General features: G+C 54.8%; 2 protein-coding genes across 2 annotated transcripts; one reads left to right on the top strand and one right to left on the bottom strand.

Annotated features, from left to right (window-relative positions):
- Positions 1–1,452: 1,452 nt before the first annotated feature.
- Positions 1,453–4,388, top strand: GALK1 (galactokinase 1; the record flags this gene model as incomplete). The annotated part of the gene is made up of 8 exons (XM_079544295.1): positions 1,453–1,617; positions 1,766–1,955; positions 2,235–2,354; positions 2,670–2,805; positions 3,226–3,407; positions 3,478–3,628; positions 3,770–3,932; positions 4,317–4,388. 8 exons carry the CDS (start codon positions 1,453–1,455, stop codon positions 4,386–4,388), a joined length of 1,179 nt encoding a protein of 392 aa, XP_079400421.1.
- Positions 4,389–5,731: 1,343 nt separating this feature from the next.
- ITGB4 (integrin subunit beta 4) lies at positions 5,732–24,785 on the bottom strand (the record flags this gene model as incomplete). Its single annotated transcript, XM_079544311.1, has 40 exons — positions 5,732–5,874; positions 6,273–6,386; positions 6,700–6,864; positions 7,174–7,329; positions 7,538–7,726; positions 8,201–8,350; positions 9,088–9,261; positions 9,788–9,946; positions 10,822–11,022; positions 11,975–12,106; positions 12,321–12,503; positions 13,162–13,299; positions 13,420–13,600; positions 14,198–14,358; positions 14,954–15,158; positions 15,343–15,491; positions 16,077–16,256; positions 16,334–16,482; positions 16,555–16,578; positions 17,067–17,125; positions 17,373–17,476; positions 17,693–17,881; positions 18,320–18,353; positions 18,597–18,703; positions 18,842–18,961; positions 19,068–19,194; positions 19,582–19,680; positions 19,783–19,886; positions 20,237–20,448; positions 20,581–20,657; positions 20,872–21,039; positions 21,171–21,293; positions 21,380–21,469; positions 21,989–22,252; positions 22,388–22,559; positions 22,645–22,741; positions 23,115–23,319; positions 23,639–23,740; positions 24,475–24,557; positions 24,683–24,785. 40 exons carry the CDS (start codon positions 24,783–24,785, stop codon positions 5,732–5,734), a joined length of 5,592 nt encoding a protein of 1,863 aa, XP_079400437.1.
- Positions 24,786–26,405: the final 1,620 nt, after the last annotated feature.

Here is a 26,405-nt window from a genome sequence, read left to right as displayed (position 1 = left end):
GCAGCTGTTCCAGCACCTCACCACTCTCATAGGAAAGAGCTTCCCCCTGACATCCAATCAAAAGGGGGAACATCCAGTCTTTGGGATTCAGTCTGAGGAGAAGGGAAGGGTTTAGGGTTTAACCCACATGGAAGCCTTTGGGATTTGGTCTGCTTGGAGAGAAAGGAAGGGTTTGGGGGTTAATAGATGGAGGAACATCCAGAGCAGTTGGGATTTCGGGAGATGGGAAGGGCTTGGGGTTTAACCCATGGAACAGCATAGTGGGTTTTGGGATTCAGCCTGCTTACAGAGAGGGGAAGCAGTTTAGGGTTTACCCCTGGGGCAGCCTTCAGGCTCTGTAGGGTTTAACACATGGACAAACATCCTCCCCTCAGCCGGGGTGACCCCACCATGCCCTTCCCCCCCTTCTCCCCCCCCCCAACTCCACTCACCTCCCTCCCTCCCCAAGGGAAAGCTGCTCCAGGCACTGCCAATAATCCCTTCTCCTGAAGCCCCACAGCGGCTCTGCAGTACAAAACAAGCGGAGGGGCCTCGACTGTACACAAAACCCCCACTCCATTCCCTCACCCCCTCCGGTGCCACTCACGTCGCAGCCCCTTCCGCAGGGCTCCTTCCAGCAGCGCGCAGGCGGCCGCCAGGTGCGGGGAAGCGTCGGTGCACGGAGAGCCGTCACCCCGCAGCCGCAACACCGCACCTGTGCGAGGATCGGGGAAGAGCTGCACCCATAGGAGCCACGCTGGGACCTCCGAGCAGGGAGAAACTGGCTGGAAAGGCAGGGGAACTTCCTCCCAGCCAGGCACAGCGCAACGCAAACAGCGAGTCAGGCCGTGTAGAGACCCTAACAGGGAGACCCTAATGGGGGGAGCTCATGCTATGGGGCACCCCTTAGCCCTATGCTCACCTTTAAAGGCGCTCAGCAGCGGTTCCCTGGCGGCCATTGGCCCGGGGCAGCACAGCCGGGAGGCACCGCCCGGCCCGGGGGGGGCGCACCCAGCTCAGGTGCGCGGCTCAGCGCGTGGCTCAGCGCGTTGACACGTCGGCATAGATCTGTAGGTATGTGGGAAGAACATAGACGTAAGTGTGTAGGTATCTATCTCTGTATTATCGTATTCTCTATTATTATGTATATATTTGTTTATAGGTAGAGGAATATTCATACATACATAGATATATAGAGATAAGTATCTCCATACGCATAGATATACAACAAGCGATAACAATATGATAATAAAGTAAAAGTAAAGCATAGAGGGGTATGGATATGGATGTGGATCTGGGTGTAAACAGACATAACGCATCTATAGGGGCGCGCGTCTCGCACAGGGACTCGCGTTCTGCCGCCCCTCACATCCCCGGGTTCGAATCCCGCCGCCGCCCCCGGCTCCGATCGGGGCAGGGAGCAGGGCGGAGCGGGCAGCCTGTCCCCGCCCGGCAGGGAGGAGCGGAGAGGCGATGGCGGCGGTGGCGGAACCGGGTCCGTGGTCGCTGCTGGCGGCCGCCCGCGAGGCGTACGAGGCGGCCTTCGGTGGGGCAGCGGCCGTGGCTGCGTGGGCTCCCGGGAGGGTCAACCTCATCGGCGAGCACACCGACTACAACGGCGGCTTCGTGCTGCCCATGGTAAGGGAGGGCCGTGCCCCGCATCAGCCCCCCGCCACCACCCGAACGTGCCCTGCGGTGTCCAGAGGGCTGTGACCGGCTGTCCCTTGGGGGACACCGCCGGGGACGTGGCCGTGGGGCTGGCGCCGAGCACGTGTGACCCCCGCAGGCCCTGCAGCTGGGTACGGTGCTGGTGGGTTCCCCCACGCAGGACGGGACCATCTCCATCCTCACCACCGCGCCGGGGGCGGACGAGCCCCATAGGGTGCAGTTCCCGGCTCCTACCCAAAGCCGCCCCCTGAGCCCGGGGCGACCGCACTGGGCCAACTACGTCAAAGGTGTGATCCAGCACTACCGGGGTAAGGTCAGAGCCTCTCGTGTAGGGTCACACTCATAGCACGGGGCTTCAGGTGGGCTGGAGGCTGGTGCACGCCAGAAGTCCCTTTGGAGCATCATGTTGCCACCCCACAGCTATTGTTGGGACCAAGCTTTGGGGGAACTGTGTGACCACAGTGGTCACCATGCATTTAAAATGGGACGTTGAAGGGGCTCTCCCCTCTGCTGGGATCCCCGTGGGGCAGGGCAGCCCCAAGCCCTATGGGAACTCACAGCCCCTCTCTTCCCTTCTGTTCCCACAGGCGGTCCCGTGCCGGGTTTCAATGCTGTGATCTCCAGCGATGTTCCCCTGGGCGGTGGCCTTTCAAGCTCTGCCTCTCTGGAAGTGGCCACATACACCTTTCTGCAGCAGCTCTGCCCTGGTGCGGCCCCCATTTCTTTGTAGGATGGGGTCGTCCTTGGGGAGGTCCTGGGGAGACGCTGCAGTGGGATGGGGCACAGCTCCCACTCGAGCTGCCCATGTCCCTAGAGCCCATGGGTGGAGCATTCCATCTGGAGCATCTTCTCCCCACCCTCATGTCCCCAAAAATGCAAACCTCATCCCTCATCCTGCAAGGCTTTCCCCACGTCCCATGAACTGAAAATCCTCCCAAGGGAGGAACGAAGGCTCAGTGCTGGGCACACTGTGTGGTGCTCATCCCATCACTGCTCACCTGCTCCTCTCCTCCCTGCTACAGACGATGGTGATTTGGTGGCCAAGGCTCTGGCGTGCCAGCAGGCAGAGCACACGTTTGCCGGCATGCCCTGCGGGATCATGGATCAGTTCATATCAGTGATGGGCAAAGAGAACCACGCGCTGCTCATCGACTGCAGGTCAGCACCTCCTGGGCACCACCTGCTGGTCCCATGGCCATGATATACACACAGCCATACAGGAGCACTAGGAGGTGTTAACCCCCAACCCATAAGCCCACTGTGGGGCTGGGGATAGCCCTCAGTGTCCAAAAGACCCATTGGAGCATCCAAGGAAATGGTTCCTCCTTGTGGTGATTGCCCAGGCAAAGTCGTTATGGTCTATGGTTCCAACCCCCTGCTGTGTGCAGGGTCGCCAACCAGCAGACCAGGCTGCCCAGAGCCACATCCAGCCTGGCCTTGAATGCCTGCAGGGATGGGGCATCCACAGCCTCCTTGGGCCTTCTGTTCCACTGCGTCACCACTCTAAACCACACAGACTTTGACCCTGCTGGGTGCCACGTGGCCGCAGTGGGGGTGGACGCTGTCACCTCCCCGCAGGTCCCTGGATGCTGTCCCCGTCCCGCTGCGTGATGCCAACCTGGCTGTCCTCATCACCAACTCCAACGTGCGGCACACACTGACGGGCAGTGAGTACCCCGCGCGGCGGCGCCAGTGCCAGGAGGCAGCAGCAGCACTGGGCAGGACCACCCTGCGGGATGTCACCATGGCCGAGCTGGAAGGTGGGCACGGAGCATCCGTCGGTTCCAGGCAACGTGGGGTTTGCTGTAGGGTTTGTGTGTGTCTCTGCAGCATCCAGGAGCCAGCTGGATGAGGAGGTGTACCGCCGTGCCAGGCACGTGGTTGGTGAGATCGAGCGCACGGCGCGGGCAGCACAGGCACTGCGGGATGGGGATTATGTCACGTTTGGGATGCTGATGGTGGAGAGCCACAACTCCCTGCGGTGAGGATGTGACGGCACGGGGCTTTCTACATTTTCTACACGATGTGATATGGTGGGGGGACAACCAGCCCGTGGCTGCAGGTTGAAATGGGATGGCTGTAAGGTCTCTTCCAACCCCATTGTTCTGTGTGATCATTGTAGGGATGACTACGCCGTGAGCTGCCCGGAGCTGGACCAGCTGGTGGCGGCAGCCCTGGAGGTCGATGGGGTGTATGGCAGCCGGATGACAGGGGGAGGCTTTGGGGGCTGCACTGTGACACTGCTGGTGGCCGAGGCTGCAGAGAGAGCCCAGCAGCACATCCAGGTACACCACAGCAAAGCGCCCAGAGATTGACTTAAAGCTCCCCAAACCACCCCTCAAGGAGATGATGCCCATCCCAGGTGATGATGGTGAAGCTGAGATCCTAAGGCACTCAGGGGCTGGGGCACCCCATGTCCATTGATGCTCTGAACTCTTGGGGGGCAGTTTGGCACTGTGCTGACTGCAAAGCACCGCAAAAAGATTTTATTACCTTGAGAAAAAGAGCAAAAGGTGCCAGGTGAGCTCTGGGGCAGCTAAATCCATCTAGGGAACAATAATCTCTAGGCATTGAGTGCTGGTAGCTGCAGGCTGGGAAAGTTGTTAGTGCAGTGAGTGCATGCTCCTGGCATTAGGGATCTGCACTTACTGCTCCTCCTGTGCCTATAGGAGAAGTACAGCGGCTCAGCAACCTTCTACATCACCAAACCTTCCGATGGGGCAAAGGTGCTGCCCTTGTAGAGAAGCCAGCACAGCATCCCTGCTGGGATCACCTCCTTCCCAAGGAGCACAAACACCTGGAGCGCATCTTCCTCCATCTGCTGTTGGGGGTGGAGGGCTTGGTGGGGGAATAATGTAATTAAAACAAAAAAGGAACAGGCAAACTGTAGAGAAAATATTTATTGAGTGCACAGAGCTGCTGTTGGGTTGACCCGAGTCACCAACAGCCCTGGGGACCAGGTGAGAATTAAAAAGCAATGACACTTGGGGCACAATGCAGCCATGAGAGCACACGTGTGCACAGGGAGCGTGTGCTGCCAGGAGCAGCATGCTGTGCTCTGCTATGGGCAGAACAACGTTTGGATGGATCCATGTGGATGCTGCAAAGGGGCCTGAACTCATTGTTCTCAGTGCTTCTCATCAGCCTTGGTCCAATTGTATCCTCATCACTCTGCATAGATCTCGTCCACCTCCATTTTTTGTTTTTTGTTTTAATATAAAATAATAAAATACATTTATATATTTATATATATATATACTACCAAAACTGTACAATATTGTATGCAAAAAAAAAAAAAAAAGCATCAGAGGCCATCGTAAGTAGTGCTATTCAAATGGAAGGGTATGCTTTGCTATTGTGGTACCAATGTTAGCAGCAAAAGACAGACACAAATAGGCACAGTAAGAAAGCAGATGTCACCTTGACCCACTACCTTGCAGCTCTTGTATAACAGAACAGAACAAAACCACCATCTCCAGCAGAGAGCCAAGCTGCCATAGAGCCCAGGCCAAAGATGGAAATTGTAGAATCATGGAATTATTAAGGCTGGAAAGACCAATAGGATCCTACAGTCCAACCCATCCCTACCATGTCCCTCAGTGCCACATCTCAGCTGAATGGCTCCAGGGCTGCTGACTCCCCCACCTTCCTTGGCAGCCTGTGCCAATAAGTGGTGACCCTCTATAAAGCAGGATCTCGTCAGCAGGGATCCTTTCAAAACTGAGCACCTGAGAATAAATCATTTTCTTTGATTTATCTGGGGAGAATGAAGACATGGAGGAATATCTGCAGCAGGAGGTGTGCTTGGATGGGTGGGCGTTGAGGAGTGGTAATGGAGTGAGCAGTGGTTGCTTATGGAGGAGATCCAAGTACATTCTGCAGAACTGAGGCTGCAGAGCAGGATGGGGAGGATGAGTTCTGCAGGGTGAGCACACAGCTGGTGAGCCAACCGTGAGCTTTGAGTGTGCAGAGCTCAAAGTGCCACGGAAGGTCTGGAGGAGCTGCCCAAGCAGTCTGGGTGAAGCCCTCCTGGATGGTCCTACAAAGCTCTGTCAGCCCCAATGGAGTGTCCTGCTGCCCCAGCTCAGGCCTCATAGAACTGTCTCTCCACCTGCTTGGTGAGGGTCCCGCTGGACGTCACGGTGCGGCTGATGAACTCTTTGGTGACCTGTTTGGTGAGGGTGCTGCTGGCACTCTCCACTCTCTGGGACGTCATCAGCATGCCGTCTGCAACGAGAGGATGGATTCATGGAGCCACACAACATCCCAAGACGGAAAGGACCGTGAGTCCAATCCCTGGTCCCACACAGCACCACCCAAACCCTATGTTGGACAAGAGCCCCAATGCTCCCTGGTCTCTGGTGGTTTGGGGCAATGCCCACTGCCCTGGGGAACTGTTCCATGCCCGCCACCCTCTGGTGTAGAGCCCTTCCCTAACCCCCACCTGACCCCTGATGCAGCTCAGGATTTCCTAACAGCTCCCAAACTTTCCATCTTGCAACATGAGCCTGTGAGTCCTTGAGCTCGAGGGGACAACATGGGGCAGCCACAGTGACGTGGCTGAAGATGGTCATCACGTATCTCTGCAGGAAGAACCACGGTTCAGATCTTCCTCTGGTCCCTACCTGAGAAGTGGGGGTCCAGAGAGGAATGGCTGATGCTGGTTTTGGTGGTGTATTCCATGGGGAAGTTGTACACCTCTCTTGTGTACTGCTGTCCTCCGAACTGTGAGAAAGTTCCTAGGGAGAAGGAGAAGGGACAAATGAGCCAGGACATGGCAAGGAGCTTCCAGCATCTCAACCCCGCTCAGTGGGGACCAGCAGTAAGCTCAGGAGATTTGTCTTGCTCTCATCCCCCACATTCAGTGCATTTTGCAGGATAAAGACAGTGCTCACAAGGCACAGCATTGCCTTCCTTACGGAGATTATGGAAATTGGAATCACCACGAGAATGGTGGCTTCCAGAGTGGTTCAGAAAAGGAGCCCAGAAGGCACATTCCCTGCTCTAAGAGCTTTCTTATCTCTGCATTTCCAGAAGGACGTGGTTCTGTACCTCCATCTTGAGATTCGATGGTGATGATGCCTTCTCTCTCTGGCCCAACGCCTTGAGTGGTCTTGGCTTGCACTTTGAACTTGTACGGGACGTTCTCACTCAAGTGGGGCACAGTCAGGGTCGTTTCTGGATTGTCACCTTCGACGTAGATATTCCTGGGCTCCCCTAATGCACACACATATGTGACAGAAGTGAGAGTCTCCAATGAGACTGTCCCGTGAGCGTCCAATAAGAAGGTGGACATGCAAACATTCTCCACTGCTGGCTGATGTCTCAGCTTTCCCTAAACACTGTGCCATACACTGGCAGTGCAATCGCACCACCCAGTCCTCCTGTTTCAGCACAGCGCTGACCTTCAACCAATAACCTCCATTGGATTTGGGCTGCACTGAGCTATGGGTCAGTCTTCCCACCATTTCTGTTATACTGCCTTTGCTGGAGGCGTCTTGTTCTCCGCACAGCCTGACACCATACCTCCTCCGTGCAGCATCTCGCAGGTGATCATGTAACCCAGGATGGCCCCGTTGGGTTTGCGTGGTCTCTCCCAGCTGAGCTGCAGGGAGTCAGGGCTGAGGGCAGTGAAAACCAGTGGTCCGGGGGCACTGGGTGTGCTCAGCGTGAAGGGTGAACCTGTGAGGGCATATATGTAATGAAGCAGGGAGGTCTCAGCCATTTGGAAAGCTAGAAGAAAGCGAGCGCATGGGAAATGAATTCCCATTTCTAAATGAAAGGAAGGAAAGGAGCACTTCAGGATGAGTTTAGGGGGGAGAAAACAGCAAGGCCAGTAGATAACCACAAAGACATCAGTGCCTCCTTCCCTGCTTCCCATTCACCTCACCTGGAACAGGGTTGAGTGGGCTCTGTGGGTCCACCTGGGACTCTATGGTGATGACTCCTTCCCTCTCAGGGCCCCAGCCCTCCTCGCTCTGTGCCTTCACCTTGAAGATGTAGGAGTGGTTGGGCAGCAGGTTCTCCACAACCACTGAGTTCTGGCTGGGGTTGGGTATGGTGAGGCGGTGCACCTCTCCTGGGACACACAGGGAACAGGGACATCAGAGGGGGGTTGCAGGCACAATGACAGAGCCGTGACTTTCTCCTAAATCCTACTTCAAATGGTCTATCCAGAAAACTGAGCCAGAGAACTTCCTCCCAAGCCACCTCCACCACACCTTGCCAACCCAGTGGGTAGTGCAGGACCAGATGTTGCTTGGGGCTAGCATTGGCTTCTTGAAAACTTGGAGATTTTCAGTACCAAAGAGAATCACGTTTTCATGAACCGCCCCCAAGTTTCATGTAAAAATATTACATTCTTATATTCCAATCCTTCTTCCAAATCCAGCGTGATGACAAAACCTCTGACTGAGATGATGGTTGTGATGGAGGTCATCTGGTCCACCCCCCAGCCCAAGCAAGGACAGCAGGTTGCCAAGAGAAGACCTGGCCAAGATGTCACCACCAGAAGCTCCCAGCACCCAGATGAGCCCTCTCCTTGCCCACTGACCTCCGTTGAGCAGCTGGTACTGCACGCTGTAGCCCTGTACCTCCTTCTCGCAGTGCGGCTCCTGCCAGCTCACCTTCAGTGAGGTGGGCCCCAGAGCAGAGAACACCAACCGTGTGGGGATGTCAGGGACGCCCAGTGGAAACCTGGAATCTGAAGCAAAATGGGACAGTCACAGCAGGAATTTGGGGTTAATTGGGTTGGGTGAGAGAAGGCGGCAACACACGCAAGCGTGGGATGGTCCTGATGGTCCAGGGAGAACACGGGGAGAACGTGGGGAGATGTCCTCTCTGCAAGCTAGTCTGTCTGGAGGGGGACTCTGCACACCTACAGGGATGTCCTGTGGCCTTGGGGTGCCATCCTTGCATGGGAGAAGGCAAGGTAATCTTCATGCCCTTTGGCCAGGGACCTGGTGCTGTGTGTTGCCCTCTTGGCTCACCCCAAAGCTCTCTGTCCAGTCTGCCAAATGCTTTGTGGACATCTTCAGAGCGAGCACAGCCCTGATCTACACCTAAATCAACCCAACACCTCCAGGGACTGCTCAAGGCCGGGACCCACGTTCTCCCCAGGAGTTCTCCAAAAGCCTGTGGGGTAAGAATGAGAACAAGAAGCTTGTTAGGAATGAAGAGGAAAGGGGCGATGAGGTGATCAGCTCATTAGATCACAGTGGCAGCAGTGGTGAAGGTTAATCAGCCCACATGGCTTGGCACACAGCTGAAATCTCCTGCAAATGGAAAGGTGGTGTGATGGAGGCTCAGCCAGGTCAGGAGGTAGATCAGTGTGGCACACAGAAAGCCATGAGAAAGGGTTTTTGGGAGTAGATCAGAGGGCCAGCGGTGTGGCTGGTTATGGGATGCATGACTGGAAGGAGGCACTGGACAAAGCTGTACCTATGTACTTGCAAATCCCCGCGGACCCATCAGTCATGATTATAGAGTCCCGACAGCCAGTGCTGGGGTAGTAACCCTTCACCTTTACCCTGCTCCTGAAACCCACGTCCCTGGGCCGTGGGATTCTCCTCCCAGCATCTTCAAGGATGGGAGAAAGGAATCTCCCTGAGTAATCTACAGACCAGCATAGGGGAAGAAAGAAAAAGAAAAACACCATTGAAGACGTCAGAGTGGGTTCAGCCCAGATGCTGACTCCTGCCCAGAGAGAAATTTCTAAGGATTAGATTTGAAGTTTTTTCACAACCTCTTGTCAACACCAGTTTGATGTACACGCATGGAGCTGAAAGGGAATCATGCTGCTAGACATAGTAAGGGGCAACAACATAAGCTCTGCAGTGTGGAAACAAGGATGTAACTCCTGTTCCTGAGTCAGACATGGGCACCCTTTCCAGAGTGGTCTGGAAGCAGAGCAACCTTACCAAAGCCCTTGCACATCAGTGGTAGAATAATAGAATCATTCTGAGTTGGAAGGTACACATAAGGACCATCGAGTCCACCCTCTAAAGACATGAGCTGCCATTTCTCTGACTCATCAGCCCCTTTGGCTGCAAACACAGCCCTCACTCCAAAAAGATCTGCAGGGCATGGATCCGAAGGTGGTCATGGAATGGAAGAGCAGCCCCCACCACCTCGTACTCACCGTGCCCCGACATCATGGTGGAGTAGTCTCTGGTCAACGAGGAGCTCCCCATCACCCTGTGCTCCTGCTGCATGTGCTGGTGGTAGCTGGTGTTTGCTGTCCTGGTCAGCGTGCTGCTGCTGCCGGAGAAGTAGTCCATGCGGCCATTCAGCAGGTGTTCTGTGAAAGAGGGCACATGTAAGGGGCCTGGCTGAGGGTGGGCTTCTGCTCCAGGCTCCATGGCTTTGCCTTGGCTTTGCCCTGGCTTCAGTTGCTCTGGCAGGTCGTTCTGGAGCTCTCCGTCTTGAACAAATCACCCAACACGATAAGGGGGAAACAAACAGGTAAACAGAGACGCTGCCCTACACCAGCACCAGACACACATGGTGCCCAAGGTAACTCCAGACCTCGGCCTCACTGGGGCACTGCTTGCAGTTCTCAACACGTTCCCTCACACCTCTCCTTTGACGCAAGCGCAGGTTTATAATTTCAGGTTCAAAAAGAAAGCAGAAGAAGAAAAACAGCCTTTTATGGAGGCGGTTTCTCCTTATCTCTCTCTGGATCCCATCTCAGTTGGATCTAAAAAGCAAACTGCTTCCTTGTTCTGGTCCTTGGCAGATCCTCAGCAGGCCAGGAGAGATCAGCTACCACAGAATCATAGAATCGTTTGAGCTGGAAGGAACCCTTAAAGGTTGTCCAGTCCAAATTTCTGTTTAACAGTCCAGCATTTCTACCCCAGGAGCTCAGGGCACTTAATTAAGTTGAGGAGCTGCCTTTGGAGGCGGTACTTTCCAGGCATTGTTTGAGTTTGCTCGAGTCTTGAAGGTCCAGCCTTTTGTAGAAGCAACTTGCTAGCAGGCTCCCAAGTCCATGCCGAGATGGGGGTTACCTTGACACTCGTGAACAGACACACTGAGACTCTACAGCACGTGGACATCATGCCAACGGGAGGACGGGCACATAAGGGGGAGGAAGGGGGCTGACCCAGCCGCAGCCCCCTTGGCTCAGGGCAGGACGAGACAGGACACTCAGTGCCATATGAAGTCGTCCTTCACCTGCTTGGGGCCGGGGGGTCCCGCTCCTCATGGGGCTGCCCGTAGCCACGTCACCATCCTCCTCACGGAGGAGACCCTCGGTGTCCGAGGAGAGGTGGCTGCTGCCAGAAAGGCGGGGAATGGTTTCAGGTGGGAGCCTCCAGGTGATGCGGCGAAGATCCAAGTCTTCTCCCAGCAGCGGCACGTACTTCCATCGGGAGCCTTTGGGATAATGTAAGCACCCGTGTTGGCATGGTCTAGAGGGGACAGAGCGGGACACCAACCGCCTTCGTGCTGCTTGCTAGGAAGGGGAAGGGAAACAGCACCCGTTGGCTGGTGAGTTCAGGTGGTGCACCATCACATCACTGGTAGATGGAGGGAACGTGACAAGCACAACGTGCCTCAACCCCAGGGCTGTTTTCCAGCCCTGTGTCCATCATGACAAAAAGTGAGAGTTGAAGTCCCACCATATCACGCCTATCACGAGCAGTCTGCTGCACCAATCCCCTGCTCAGGAGAGGCTTCATGCTCTGCAGTGTGCACGCAGGATGGTCAGACACTTGGTGTTCCCATTACTTCTGCTCTCTGGGAATTGCTTCTGGATCCCAGGCTTTGGAGAACTCCCAAGGAAAGACCCTCCAGATCCCACTAATTTATGGCCAGTCTTACCCTCCTTGTCCCAGTGCAGTAGACAAGGGAGCCAGCCTCATCCTGAAAGCTAAGCGATGGAGGAAGAGATGAGAGGCCACAGGGATCCAGTGGGATCCAATTCCCTGACCAGTGCCTCCCTCCCGTTGGCCTGGCTGAGACCTTGAACCTCCAAAGGACTCAGAGATCTGTGCTTTTCCATCTCTGGTTGGCTAACAGTAATTTTCTTGGTCCATTCAGACAGTAATAGACAAGGAAGATGAACACAGAGGGCTACGAAGAACTTCACCACCCCACACTGAGATTTCTTTTTGCCTCCTGGCTAGAACAGGTGGTCCTATTTAGGCTAACATTAGTCAAGTGTTCCCAGCTCCTGTGCTTTGGAAGTGCTGATCTCCACCAGCTCGGAGAGGATTCGGATCTCCCCATCTCAGTGAGGAGGAAAAGAGCAGTGAAGCTCATTGCTGAAAGCTGTTAAGGAAAGTGAATGTTAGAAGTGACCTTTGCAAAACCTGGAGCAACGTACCTGAATCATCAGAGACGCTGGGACGCTTGCTGCCAGCTGGAGTGCGAAGCACGTCTGTGCTGTACATCAGGTAGCTGTCATAGTCCTCACCTCCTTCAGCATCAATGATGGGGACATCGGGAATGATGGGGACTGGAAGGGAGGTGGGGAGTGCCGTTAGACACACAGCTCACAACCACGCTGGATCCACCGCGCTCAGGCCTTCAGCCTGAGTGAACGGGTGGTGAACAGGGTGAACGGCACAGTGGAGAGGGCAGGGTGTGGAGGAGCAGCTGGGTGATGAAGGAAGCCCCCCAGCACTGCTCCTGCCTTCACTGCCCCCCATCCAGACAGGGCAGCAACTCACTGGACATGGGACGCTTGGGCTGCGTAGCGAGGTTGATGGTGGCTTCTCTCTCAGGTCCCCAGCCAGCACCGTTCCTGGCCTTCACCATGTAGCGGTAGGGCTGGGACTCCCGCAGGTTTTCTATCAGCACCATGCGCTTCTTCGGGTCTTCAACCAGCACCTTCTTCATAGGGCCAATGGGGACTGAAAGTAGAGGTACACATATCCCTCCATGAGGTCATGAGGCACAGAGAGACCCACAGCAGCGCGTCCTCGGACAACAGGATTGATGAGCTTTGGTGTCAGGACACAGCTCGGCTCAGGGACAAGGCGTAGAGGCTATCTAGGATGCTCATAACAGGCATGACATTGTCTTGGGGAAATTCCCACACTGAATGCTGAAGTCAGCCTATAGCAGAAGTCTCCTACTGCAACCATAGATCTAGGTCTAGACCTATGGACAAAGTTTTAAACATGAAAAACAGCACAAAATACTACAGAAATGAATGAGAATTGAGAGTACTCATGGCTTTGCAGGATTCAATCCTAAGTTACGATTTGCTGTGCTCCTTCTTCCTAGAAATGACACCTTATCCCAGTTTTCACAATAAACATCCTTGGAGCCCTTTTGGTTCTAGAATTATAGTCTCATACAATCATTTAGGTTGGAAAAGACCAGTAAGATCACCCACTTCAACCATCAACGCATCCCCACCATGCCTACCAACCCACATCCCTCAAGGTGACGTCTATCCTTTCCTAGAACACCTCCAGTTTTCCTGCTGCAACATGGGACCAGCCCAGATGCGAGAAGTGCACTCCAACTGGTAGAGCTGCCCTGGCAAGAAAACAAGCAACTTACCATTTTCATCATTAACGAGTCCATAACTGACTTCATAAGCTGTGATCACCCCATTGGTTTCTGCAGGCTCAGCCCAGCTCAGCTGTGTGACGGTGGAAGACACGACGTTGAAAGCCAAGCGACCGGGCTCACTGGGAACTGTAATGGCAAGAGCCAAGAGGCCGGGTTACTCCAGCTAGGAGCAAAGCAATCAGGAGCCTGGAGCTCCATAAACGGCAGACAGATGAGCACAATTTGCTGCTACATAGAGAATCTCACCACTCTCCAGCGTGCGGCAGTGTATGATGTCAGAGTAGGCCCCTTCACCCATAGCATTATAGGCACAGACTTGCATCTCGTAGTCGCAGAAGGCGTAGAGGTTTTTCAGTGTTGCCCCTGGTGATTTGACATCCATGACATTGGCTTCGGATTCGGGGTCACCCTGCACCCAGTATTTCACCTGACAAAACAAGCGATAGCTATAACTCCTTCAAATCTTCACTGTGATAGGTGAGGAATTCCTCATCTCTTCTTAGATCTGTTCTTAGGGCGGTGTTCAGCCGTCCAAAATAGGGGTCAGAGCACTTTGTGGTACCTCCGGACCTCACTGCCTCATTTGCACCCCCTTCCAGAACAGGTAGGTGCCTTTTGGGGCCTTCCCTGCAACGTTGCCCAAAGGTAAGGGATGGAAAGGGGGATGAGCCCAACAGGAAACTTTCCTGCAAGTCTCACATCCGCCCAAAAATAGTCATCGGGGTTGGAGAAGTATTGGCACAGCTGCCCAGGAAAGTGGTGGAGTCACCATCCCTGGAGGTATGAACTGTGGAGATGTAGCACTGGGGGACGTGGTCAGTGGGGATGGTGGGGGTGGATTGGGGCTGGACTTGGCGATCTTAGTGGTCTTTCCAACCTTAATGATTCTATGAAAGGGACCAGGATGGAAGAACGCGCTCCCTTCTTTGAGTCTCTTCTCCCCGTCCCTTCAGCATGAAGGAATACGGGTGTGAGAGCCGCATGACAGGACCCACACCTCCCCTGGTATCCACACACTCCTCACCTTGTACCCCAGAGGTTTTCCCGTTGGAGGAAACCAGCTGAAGTGGATTTCTTTGGAGCTCAGGGCCTGGGCACTGGGATTAAGGGGTGCACTCAGGCGGCCTTTGGGAGACTGGGTGAGCTGGCCCATACCAGTCAGTGGGGGGACACCATCCACCACCTCTGTAGACACAAAGGAGAGAGAACGCATCAGTGCCAGTCCTCCAAGGAGATGGAAATAAAAGAAATGGGCACCTTCCTGGCACTGCCTGGCCATTCAGCGTTACTGAAGGATAAATATCCATCATAAGGGAGGGAGACTGAGGCCATTTGGTGATGCTATCCCCCCCAAACCATGCAGCAAGCTGGCATAAAGTCTGGCTTTGATCCCCCGATGTCCTGCACCACCTGCTTCTTCTCCCAGTCTCGGAAGAATTTGGCTTCTTGCAGCTGGAAATCTTCAGCTTGGCTCAATCTAACGCTGACCATCTCTCCCCCTATTTTTATAGCTTTTAATTCAAATCCCTAAAGGAAAAGGAGTGAAGAATGCACTCTATTTCCTTTTTCAGTACAGACCATCCATCTTCTTTCCACCTATACTCTCTAATGCCTCTAGAGGGAGACCCACATCCACCGGTCGGAGCTGGACGCTGCTGATCGCAGCTCTTACGGGGAGGGGGGAGACTGGAGCTTCGTGGCACACTCCAGGTGAACCGATCCTGCGTGGGGTCAACCACCTCCTGCTGCCATCGCCCAGCACCTGGCTGCCAGCCCCTACCTGGGTCAGCAATGGTCACCGTAGCCTGGGGGTATCGGCCAATCTTGGCCCCATACTTGGGATGGAGGAGGTCGATGGCAAATTGCTTGACCTGGCGGTTGTGCAGGAGGGTGTCTATCTCAGTTAGCTCCAGCAGGGAGACTTGCACTTCCTTTCGGGTCTCCCCAGGCTGGAAGACCAGGTCACCTTCTGTGAAGACGTAGTCCTGGAAGAGAAAGGAGTAGTGCATGATTACAGCCCACAGCAGCCACAAGATGGTTCTCAACCTTCGGCTCTCCCTTCTCCTGGCCATATCTCCTTTGAGCCCAGTTCACTGTTTCTCTGCAGGTTGGTTCCTTTCTTGGTGCCTGCTCATTTCTGCCTGCCCAGGTCAGGAGCCCCATCCTTACCCTGCCTTCCTTGGCAGTGAGATCTCGGGTCCTGTAGGTAACTTGGGACCTCCCGTTGTCTATGATCTCCCGCAGGACAGGGATCTTGGCCACCTTATCAAAGCGGCTGTGGGAATAGGCTGGCTGCAGGAAGGTGATGAGGCTGCTGGCTGGAAGGGGTAGGAAAGAACAGATGTGTTAGTGCACTAAGATTCACACTACAAGTGCTCAGGGAGGGAGTTCATAGAATCGTAGAATCATTTGAGCTGGAAGGGACCCTTAAAGGTCACTTGGTCCAATTCCCCTGCAATGAGTGGGGAGTTCTTACCACCCAAAGCTATAAACCACATTGGAAATACTACTGCATAGGCTGGTGGCTTCACCAGTCCTGACTTTTCTCCCTGCTCAAAACCACCCTACGAGAAGCAGAAGCAAATCACTGGGGACCTTCACCTGCTGCCCCAAGCACTGCAAGGACCTATGGCCAACCCACGGAACTCTTGCCATGGAATTAGTAAGAAGTAAACTGTGGTGGTCAAATATTTTGGTCTCTGTCACTAGGGGTGATAACTTTTCTTTTTATGCTTTAAAAGATGCTGTGGTTTAGACCCCAGTACCTGAAGACAGCAGTCTCTGGCTTGTGACCTATGGGAGCACACAGACTGCACCTTCTTAACAAACCACAAGTCCATCTGGACATGGGACACACAGATACAAACTGCCCTTTGTCTCATGCCATGGTCACCGTCCTTCACCTTGTTCCTTGATGATGGTGATGTTGACGATCCTGCGTCCAATCTGTGCGATGCCGGTGGGGACATCGATGGCCTCCACCTGCAGCTGCTTCTCATCATCATCATCCTCCCTGATGAAGAGCGGGACGCGGACATCAACCAGCTCCACAGCTTCTTGGAATTCCACCATGCCGTGAGCATCTGGGGGAAGGGACAACGATGGAAGGTGGGAAACGTCCCCACTGCCCCAGGACACAGCATCGGGCGCTGCTCCACACCTTGGTCAGAGGTCACAGTGTAGTATCCTGGTGAAACCTTCAGGTCATTGAAAGCCTCATGGGAAACGTGCTTCTCAGTGACCTTGATGATCTCTGTCTTGGCAGAGCGAGGGGCGGTGAGCACCGTGTCCACAATGGTGTGGTCCTGTCTGGAAGACAAGAGCTGAATGAGGTTTGCTTGCTGCTGGAGAACAGCATAGAAGGCTGGAAGATCCACTTACCTCTTCCCAGAATTGGGCTGTACCCTGGGAGGGGGAGAAAGAAACAATCAGAGTGAGTAAAACCTTTGGGGAGACAAAGTTCTGCATGAATCACAGCCCTGCACATGTCTGAGCTGCAGAAGCTGCCCTGCGGGCTGCAGCCATAGGGACCAATGCCAACCCATCCTACAGAAACAACGGCCCCATTTCATGTTCCCTCCTGTCAGGCTGCTCCCTCCAGCCCTAGGTTTCCCAATGCAGTGAGGAACAAGCCCACGGGGCACCCACAGCTGCTCAGAGCCGCAGGGAGGGGATGGTGCTCCCTGCTCAGTGCCAGCATCCCCATGCTGCAGCAGGCACTTCTTGTTGTGCACAGGGCTGAATTTTCCCACTGAGCACCATGTGAGCACTGGGAAAGGCTCACAGACCACTCTCCATCCCACACCACAGATTTCACACCCTTCCCATCGCTCTTGGGCATTGGCCCTGGGGTACCCAGACCCCGAACAGAAGGTCTTTCCACAGTGACCCACCTGAACTTGGTCTGCTGGGGCTTGTAGCAGCCTGGGATGTGCTTGTAGATGTCGTCCAGCTGTTGGAGCAAGAGGGACTTTGTAGATGTACATCACCCCGAGCCAAACCCAGTCCTCACCTTTTCCCCCCACCCAAGGCAGGGATGACCATACAGCTTGTCCCCAGGACACAGCTAGAGGCTGCACCTGGAGCAACCCAATGCAATGCTCTGATAATCCTGAGGATCTGTGCTTTCTTTCAGTAAGAGGGAAAAATCACTTCTTTGAAGATTCCCATCCCCATCCCCACGGTGCTCAGACTCTTACATTCTCTTCCACTTCCTTGCGCAGCTGCTCGCACTCCCGGCTCTCTGGCTTCACCAGGTTCTGTGTGAAGAGCCGTGTCAGCCTCAGTGACAGCCCATAGGGAACTGGAAGAAGAAATTCCCCACTCTGACAACCCAGCCAACAGCTGGATGCATGGCGTCCAGATCACATGCTGCCAACAGCTAAATCCCATCCAGCATCAGCCCGGAAGACCTTTGCAACGCTTTTGGAGGTGACATGATGGCTACTGGGGGCAACCACTGAGGCTTCACGTCCTCCACCATCTCCTCCAGGCCCCGTTCCTCACGTCTGTCACTTACTGAGGTCCTTGGGGTTGAGGGCAGCGTGGGAGGTGAAACCCTGCTTGTGGACGTTGTTGTTGATCTTCCAGCGGACGGTGTCCCGACCCTTGAGGGATCCACTGCGGACCATGGGGGTGTCCAGGTGGTCTGAGGACATGAGGCTCTGGCGGAGCATGTAGTGGTCCTCCTTAAAGCCAACAGTGCGACCTGCAGAGCAGGAGCAGAGTCGAATAACCATAAAAGCGTGAACTATCCCAAGTTGGAAAGGATCCATGAGGATTATTGTGTCCAACTCCTGGGTGCAACGGATGCCAACCATCAATTCCCCAACAGCAGGGATTCGTCCTGGGGAGTCTTCCACCAAGCTAAGGGTATTGGGAGCACAGTGGAGCCAACAAGTTGGTGGCAAGAGTGGGGGTGTCCAAGAATGGGGACAGCATGCAACCCAGCTTGGAGAGCCAGCAGGGGGGTTCCAGTTGGGGAGGGAGGATGAGCAGTATCTTTTCTCTGAGGCTCTGATAAGACACTGCCCCGATTCATCTCCCAACTGAGACAGGAAGAGGAGGAGGATACCTATTTTTGTGTATCCCCCCACAAGAAGGCAGTGACCCCACAGACCCCTCTCCCCATTCAAAGGGCTCCTACCTCGTGCACAGCAGGGGAGCAGGGCCAGGCAAGCCTAGAAAATAAACGACCAAACACACAGTCACTCTGTAGTCAGGGGTTAAACTCCCATCTTCAGCTGGGAGGATTTAGTGCTGGAGTGAGGACGGATGGGGCTCTGGAAGATGACCTTAACCTGGCAGCCTTTTAGTGGGGGAAGTCACACTGCAATTCATAGCAGTGGTGCTGGATGTCAGTCAAGAGGCAGAGCTGATGCTCCGGCTACAGTGGAGATGGGCTGGGTTTGGATGTCACTCACCTTGCAGCAGGCGCAGAACCTCCAGCACAGCAGCAGCAGCAGCCCCAGGAGCAGGATGAGGAAAATGAGCAGTGGGATGAGCCAGAGGAAGCTGCCAGGAGGGCACTCTGCAAGCAACAGCAGCATCAGCAGCGCATCAGCGTCCGAGGGGGATGTGAGGAGCCAGGTTCAGCCTGGGAGCATCTCTCCCAACGCTCACAGTGAGCAATGCTGCCCAGGGAGAGCTATGCCACTTCTCTGCTCACCTTTCTTCTTCTGCACCTGGACGGTGGCATTGGGGAGAACACTGGGGTCTCCCTCCAGTGTGTAGTGGTAGGTGCAGTCATCCTCTTCATCCTGGAAGGAGCAGTGCTCATTGGCCTCCTCTGCAAACAGATTGGGAACACCATCATCAGGCTGTGGCCACCAGGATTAGCACCCCCCCAGGCCATGCACAAGGCAGACAGATCCCATGTCTCTGCATCTCAGTACCTTTCTTCAGCTCCTCCACCATCTGCACTTGGAGGTGGCATGTGCTGCAGTTCCCCTTCCTGTTGCCTGTTCCCCAGGCCTGGCACTGCACACAGTCCCTGATGCTCTCACACACGGCCTGGAAGCCCTGGGCAGAGGCAGATGGAGATCAGCCCTGGGGAAAGCATCACACCCAGAGCAGGCTGCAGAGATGCCATCCCCAGTACTGCAGCACCCACGTTAGGTGACCTTCCCAAAATACGACTGAGCTATCTTTCTTCCGAAGGGATTAGCAGTGGGGAAACTGAGGCACTGAGCCACGAAAAGAGTTTTTTGCCTTGAGGCAAACCTGAATAAAGCAATAGTTAAGACCTCTGCCGCATGCACACCCTACACACACTCAGCATCCACACGGCTGTAACACTGCTGGGGAGCTGGAGGGCATGGCATCCCCCCAAGCTCTGCACTCCTTCCCCAGCAATTCACCCTGGGAAGGAGAAGTGAGAAACCCAAAGGACCCCATGCAGATCCTCACCAGGGAGTAGCTGATCTCGCAGGTAGAGCTGGTGTACAGGGATGCCTTGTCACAGATGCACCGTCCGCACTCACACCTCCCCTGGTTGTTGCAGATGCCCTGGGGGAGCAGAGGGGACGGTGGGTGTCACAGAGCATTCACACACAGGCCATGACACCAGGTTTTGCTGCTGGGACATTGCTGTGGGTGCCTGGGACATACCCCCCTGCTGTCAATGCAGGTGTCATTGCTCGTAGGACACTCACAGCCAGGGCCCTCCCAGCCGCTCTCGCACACACATGCACCCTTGGAGCAGCGACCACGATCTGCAAGGTGAGAGGAGACATCACTGCATGGCACCCCGACGTGGGCTGCACCCCTGAGCCTGGGCAAACGGAGTGCCCCCATCTCCATGCACATGTGCAAGTGTAGAGTCCCCCAGACCCATCACGTTCTTCATCCTCATGTCCCAGTGCCACCAACTGGGCTCACTGGGACCTGCAGGCACTGAAAGAAGGGATCGTAGAATATCCCTTATCACAGTATATTCAAAGTTGGGAGATTTCCATAAGGATCACAGAATATCCGAAGTAGAAAAGGACCCATAAGGATCATAGAACATCCCAAGTTGGAAGGGACCCATACGGATCGTTGAGTCCCACTCGATGGCTCTCACCGTTGCAGAGGAAGCCAGAGGTGCGCGGGCACTGCAGCACGTCGTATTGGCAGAAGTCCCCATCAAAGCGCTGCATCAGGTCCTCAGGGTAGCACTGACACTTTCCACAGAGACATTCGCCCCGACCTGAGCATGGCTCCACATCCCCAGGGCGGATGCAGGCTTCGTTGTTGAGGGATGAGGCCGGAGAGCAGTCACACGTGTCCCCTCGCCTGGGGTGACATGGAGAAGGGTGGGAGCAGAGCATGGAGACTGCGCCCGGGCAGAATCCTCAGGGCATGTGTGAGCATCACGCTGTGTCCCCAGACATGGCAGAGGGACACGAGGCTCAGTGAGGTCCTTACCAGCCTGCATGGCAGATGCACTGCCCACAGATGAAGTCCCCGTGAAAGCTGCACTTGGGCGATCGGAAATCTGGTTGCTGTAAGGGCATAGATTAGAGGTGCTGCTGGGTGGGCTCAATTTCCCCACAGACACCTCAAGCATCAGAAGGCAAAACCAAGGGAAAAGCTTTGCCTATGAAACTGAGTTTTGCAGTAGGATCATGCGCACCATGAGCTCAAAGCAGCATCCCTGAGCCTCCTGACCCGGAACACCAAACCTCCTGCCCAGGGCCGAGCAGGACCAGTACATACCTGCTCACAGGGACACACGTCGCACACGACGGAGGCTTGGACTTGGAGGCTGTCGCTCAGTGAGGTGGGTTTCACATGGATAACGCCCTGCCGGTCCTTCTCAGGGAGGGTGCAGACGTGCTGCCCACCAACGTGCTCCAGAGCCTTCACCCGCACCTGGAACTTACCCTGCAGGGATGGGGCAGGTGGGTGAGCCCAGAGGAGTGACTCCACCACCGAATCCCAGAAGGGAGGAAGCTGGGATGTGCCAGGAGCTCAGCCCTCCCAGGGACCTGATTCTCTGTGATTCTGTGACCTACCACTTCCCCACGGGTGATGTGGAAGGATCCAGATTCCGTCTTTTCATACATTGAGGAGATGAATTCTGTCTTCAGGGCCTTGGGGACAAAGTCAGCTCGGATGTCCATCTTGGAGCGGATGCGCTGGGCGGACAGAAGGAGATCATCAGCCCTACTGAAACCACATCCCACCCTGTGAGTGAGAGCAAAGCCCTGCAGAGCACCGTTACCTCAAAGGCTGTACGAAGCAGTTCCACTATGTTGGATGAGTCCTCCTGCAGCACCCCTATCTCGGAGATGGGGAAGTATTTGTGCAGCTTCTGCAGAGAAAAAGGGGCACACTGAGGTATGGCACCATGGTGGCAAGTCCAGCCGTTGTGGCTCCTGAGCACTGTCTGAGGCAGTGAGCCCACAGCTCTCCTTAGCCCAAGATCGGGGTGATGCTTTTGTTCATGGGCTGCGGCGATCAATAGACAAGATTTTAGTAGAAAAAAATAAAAATGTGTGTTTAGCAGGAAAAAGAGGCAGGGAAGTGCTTAGGAAAAAGGGGTCAACCATGTATGTCCTTAGGGATGTTCTCAGCTCAGCTTGAGGTCTTGACCAAGGTCTTAAGGTCTTATTGCTCTCTGGTTCTGTGTCTCCACACGAACAAAGGAGTCTCTTAGGAGCTCAGATTCCTGCATCCCAACAACACATCTTGGGGCCTTTCACAACCCAAACCAGAGCTTGAGACACCACGACACAAATTCAAAGTGACAGACATTGCTTCAGCACTATGGGAACCAAAAAGGAGCAAGAGATGGTCCTGGAAGAAAGATGATCCCATGAAGCTCCCTCACCTCATAGTAGCTGTAGGAGTGGTTGGTGACAGCAAAGATGGGAATGATGTTGTGCTGACCCAGCAGGCGCACCAGCGTGGGCACTGAGGGGTAGTCCTGCTTGGTGTCATACACATAGGTGCCATGGGTGTCCAGGTGACACTCCTCATCATTCCTCGCCAGGATCCCTGCCAGGACGTTGGTGCCATCAGCTTCGTAGTGAAAGGCTGACTCGGTGGAGAATACAAGCAAGTGTGTGCTGTCCTTCCTCCAACCAATCTTGTCCTACAGACGGGGAGAAAGAACCTTTACTTCTGAGCCCACCACACAGCAATTTTGGTCATTGGTAGGGCTTGGAACACTCAGCCCATCCAGACCAGAACCTGACCATTTGCCTCTCATCTCCCCAGCCACCGTCACCTTGCAAACAGCAGTCTGCAGGATGGCATCGAAACCACCCTCAGGTGCATCCAGGTTTCCAGAGATGCGTTCTTTCCTGAGCTCCTGGCTGAAGTAGTTGATGTTGTTGGTCAGGCGGATGACGTTCTTGAAGGAGAAGGGGGAGTCGGCGTTGTTCCACGGCTCACGGAGCCTGTGAGAGAGCAGGAGGGCAAAGAGACGTTCCAGCAACCTCAATGGGGAGCTGCATACCTGTACGGCCCCCCAGCCTTACTCACTTCTCGGGTCTCATGTCTGTCTGTGGGGATGAGACTTTGTCCACAAACTTGCCAAAGCCGATGGTGTAATTGGAGGTGAGTGCTTGCAGGAACTCAGCTGGGAGAGAGGAATAGATGTGAAAGAGGATAAGCCCACTGCGTTGCTGCTCCACAGAAAGGTGCCCTTTCCTGGGTGCCATCTATGCTGGTCACATCTCAGATTGGACCCCAGGGATTTAAACTCTTTGGGCTCAGATCTTGTCTTTTTGAGGTAGAAACCTATGCCACTTTTGGCAGCTCCTTTCCAAGACAGGAGCTTCCAATACAACCCATGCCTACAGGCTCGAGGTGCCAAAGCCACTGCACAGAACAACCCCACAGGGCATACAGAGAACACATGATGGGCCAGGAGGGATCCACCCAACAGAGCAGCAACAAGAAACTAATAAAAGTTTTATCCTGACATGGAACCCTGTGCTCCCAGCTCTCACCCAGGTTTTGCCCCATGCTCTTGAGATTATCCAGGTCATCAGACATCGAGTAGGAAAAGTCCATAAGGATGTAGAGATCCACGGGGCTCTCCAGGGGCTGGAAGACGTCCATATTGAAGCTCATCTCCTCCCCAGCCCGCAGCCTCATGAACATGGCCTGGGGGGCCACCTGGGTCCTCTGCAGGAATGTGTTGATGCTGATGTTCTGCAGGGGAAGAGCGGGGTGAATGGGATGGATTCCACCTCTTGTAGGTAAGTAACTTATGGTGGATGCCCCAGTCTTGGTGACACCCAAGGTCAGGCTGGACGGGGCGCTGAGCACTGATGGAGCCATGGGTGTCTTCGTTCATCGCAGGGAGATGGACCAGGTGGCCATTGAAGATCCCTTCCAACTCAAACCATTCTATGAATCTATGACCCCACTCCCTGCCCTCAGAGCAACAATTCCCCCATGCCCATACATGCCCAGCTGGGTGCCTTCTCAGACATCAACATCTGGAGATGGGGGTCCCTGCAGTGCCCACCTGCTGAGTGTGCATCTCGCCCCTCGTGTAGACGATGCCGGCCTCCCCGCAGCCATAGCGCAGCAGGTTCTCCCGCAGGTCACAGCGTGGCTCCTCAAAGCTCTGCATCATTATGAGAGCCGTGTTAAGGGCACCAAAATAAGCAAAAAAGCAATAAATAAATAAATAAATAATAACAATAATAAAAAGGTGTGAAGTATTGGCACAGGTTGCCCATAGAGGCAGTGGTGCCCCATCCCTGCAGACAGCCAAAGGCAGGGATGGGCTGTGAGCACCGATGGAGCTGTGGGTGTCCCTGCTCAGGGCAGGGGTGGCAGCAGATGGCCTTCAGGGCCCCTTCCAGCTCCAACCATCCTGCAATTCTATGATTCCATACTCTCAGCAGGAAGGGCACAGTGGAATCCTGGGTGAGTCAGTTGGGCCTGGTGAGCCCTTGTAGGGCAGAGAGATGGAGACAAGTGTTGCCCAGAAGATCCAGTGCCCCCTAGAACACTGGGGAATGGGAGCACCTGGGATACAGCTCTCCCTCCATCCTATGGGTAATCCCTGTATTGGGATACCTGAAAAATTTCAGCCCTGGCCAAAATCCCTGAAAAATTTCAGCCCTGGCCAAAGGGCATTCATTGATAAATTCCTGTATTTTGGAAGCTTGCCCCAAACTTTCTCTGCCTCCCTGTAGTCAGTGTCTGAGTTAAGGGCGATCCACATCTCAGAGCTTTGGGTCTGCAGCCAGAGGCTGACTCTGTTCTTGGGTTCCTCCCCTGGATTTCCCAATGATGGGATGCAGGGTGCAGAAGTAGCTGGGATCACAGCCCCACAGCCCTGCCTGCCCTCACCTCCTCGGTGCAGAAGGAACACTCCTTGGCCACACGGATGCACTCGGTGCAGCTCTTTGCCCGGCTCTGCACACAGCGGTTATCTGGAGGGGGAAGATTGCAGCACAAAGAATGCAGAAAATAAATAAGGATGAGAGGTGCAAAGGCCGACCCTATTCCCAGGGAGTCGGAGGTTTTGCTGGGTTGGATGGAGGAAGGCTGCACTCACTTCTGCTCCGTTGGCCAAGAATGGTGGTGCAGAGCAGGGCCAGCAGCAGCAGCCCCACACACGGCCCTGGCAGCGTGGCCATCCTCTTCCTCCTGCAACACATGGGGTGCTGAGCAGTGGAAGAACCAAGGCTGGGGGGGAAATATCCCAAAAGGAGACAGTGGTGTGCCTGGGAGAGCTGGAGCATAGGCACAATCCGTGCTCTGAGCAGGGCAGGGCACAGCAGCAGAACCAAGAGCAGCCCGTGCTCCATGCAGGCTCACGCAAGAGGCTCCTGTGCTGGAGCAGGGTGGCTGCCACCCCACTGCCACCCCATTGCTGGCCAGAGCCCAGCGTCCTCCGCACACGAGAGCAGCAGTGTTTGGATCCAGCCCTGGATTGTCCTGGGAGAGAGCAAAGTGTCCACCTGCACCCCCCCACAAAGCACAACACGGCGCCGTCCCTCCCGCTATTTCCTATTGCAGTAAGAGTTTCCAGGATGGCCGAACAACAAACAGAGGGTGAGGTCTTGGGAAATGCCAGACCCAGAGCTCTGGGCTGCCCGGAGCTGTCAGGAGGCTGCGTGGTTTGGAGAGCACTGGGGTCCCTTGCACAGATTCCAGGGGAGCCCACAGAAATATACTGAGTGCACAAAGCTGTGCAGGTGCAGAAGTCGTGGCAGCAAGGACTCCAACACGGCACCAGTGCTGGGATTTCTCTCTCTGAGTGCTCACATAGTAGCTGGATACATGGCAACAGCCCCATTGCAGAAATAGGGAAAATTCTCCCATTCCAGGGACCAGAGCTCAGCTCAGCCCTGTGGTGCAGACCCAGCTCCTTTCCTGCCCACGAGGCCAGGCAGAGTCACCACGGCACTCCCTGGCCTTTGGGTACACCGACGCAGTTACGTCCTTTTGAGAGCTGAGATAAGCAGCCATAAAGCACAGCTTGGTGTCGACATCCTGGTGCCCTGTGCACTGCCAGCTTTGAAGTGTTTGGTCCCACCCCACATTGCCAGCAATCCGTGCTCAAAGTAAAAGCAGAGTAAAGTGGCCGTAACGTCATAGAATCCTCTGTGTTGGAAGGGACTCCTGAAGGTCCTCTAGTCCAACTCCCCTGCCACGAACAGAAACTTACTTAGGAAAAGGTGCTGTGCTTTGGTTGGGTTTTCATGACAATAAAAAAAGAAATCGGCTCAACTGGGAAGGATTAGGAGACAAAGTGGAGCTGATCCCAATGGCACAAAAGCAGCCAACCTCTCCCCAGCCACATCTCCTCCTGCTCTTCTTCCTCTGCCCCCAGTCTCCATCTCTGCCTTCGCACAGCCAACACGCAGCTCCAGAAAGCACCGAGGAACCCCTGGGCTGCACTGCTCACACCTGAGCAAAAAGGCCCTCCTCCAAAGGAACCACTGCAGGAACAGTGTGGGGACAGGCTGGGGCAGCAGAACCTGTCCCTACCTCCCCTTGTCAGCTTGGTGTTGGGAAGGATGAAGCTGCAGCCAGCACTGCCCTGGAGAACATAGAGGAAGAAGGCTAAGGAATGGGAACCCAATATCCTAAGCTCCATGCATACCCCCCTCATAGGCCTTCATCTGCACAGCTTGGAGGTTGGGATGGGCACAGCAGCCATCTGCTGCATTTAGACTTATGAAATACCACTGGTGACAGGGCTGTCGGCTCACTCCTCCTTCAGGGACAGCAGCCTCAGGGTATCCAAGCACCCAAACACACCTTCCTCCCAA

Source organism: Tetrao urogallus, assembly GCF_951394365.1.
Source record: "Tetrao urogallus genome assembly, chromosome: 18".
NCBI lineage: Eukaryota > Metazoa > Chordata > Aves > Galliformes > Phasianidae > Tetrao > Tetrao urogallus.
Note: the sequence above shows the minus strand (reverse complement) of the source record. Positions and strands in the feature narration are given on the sequence as shown.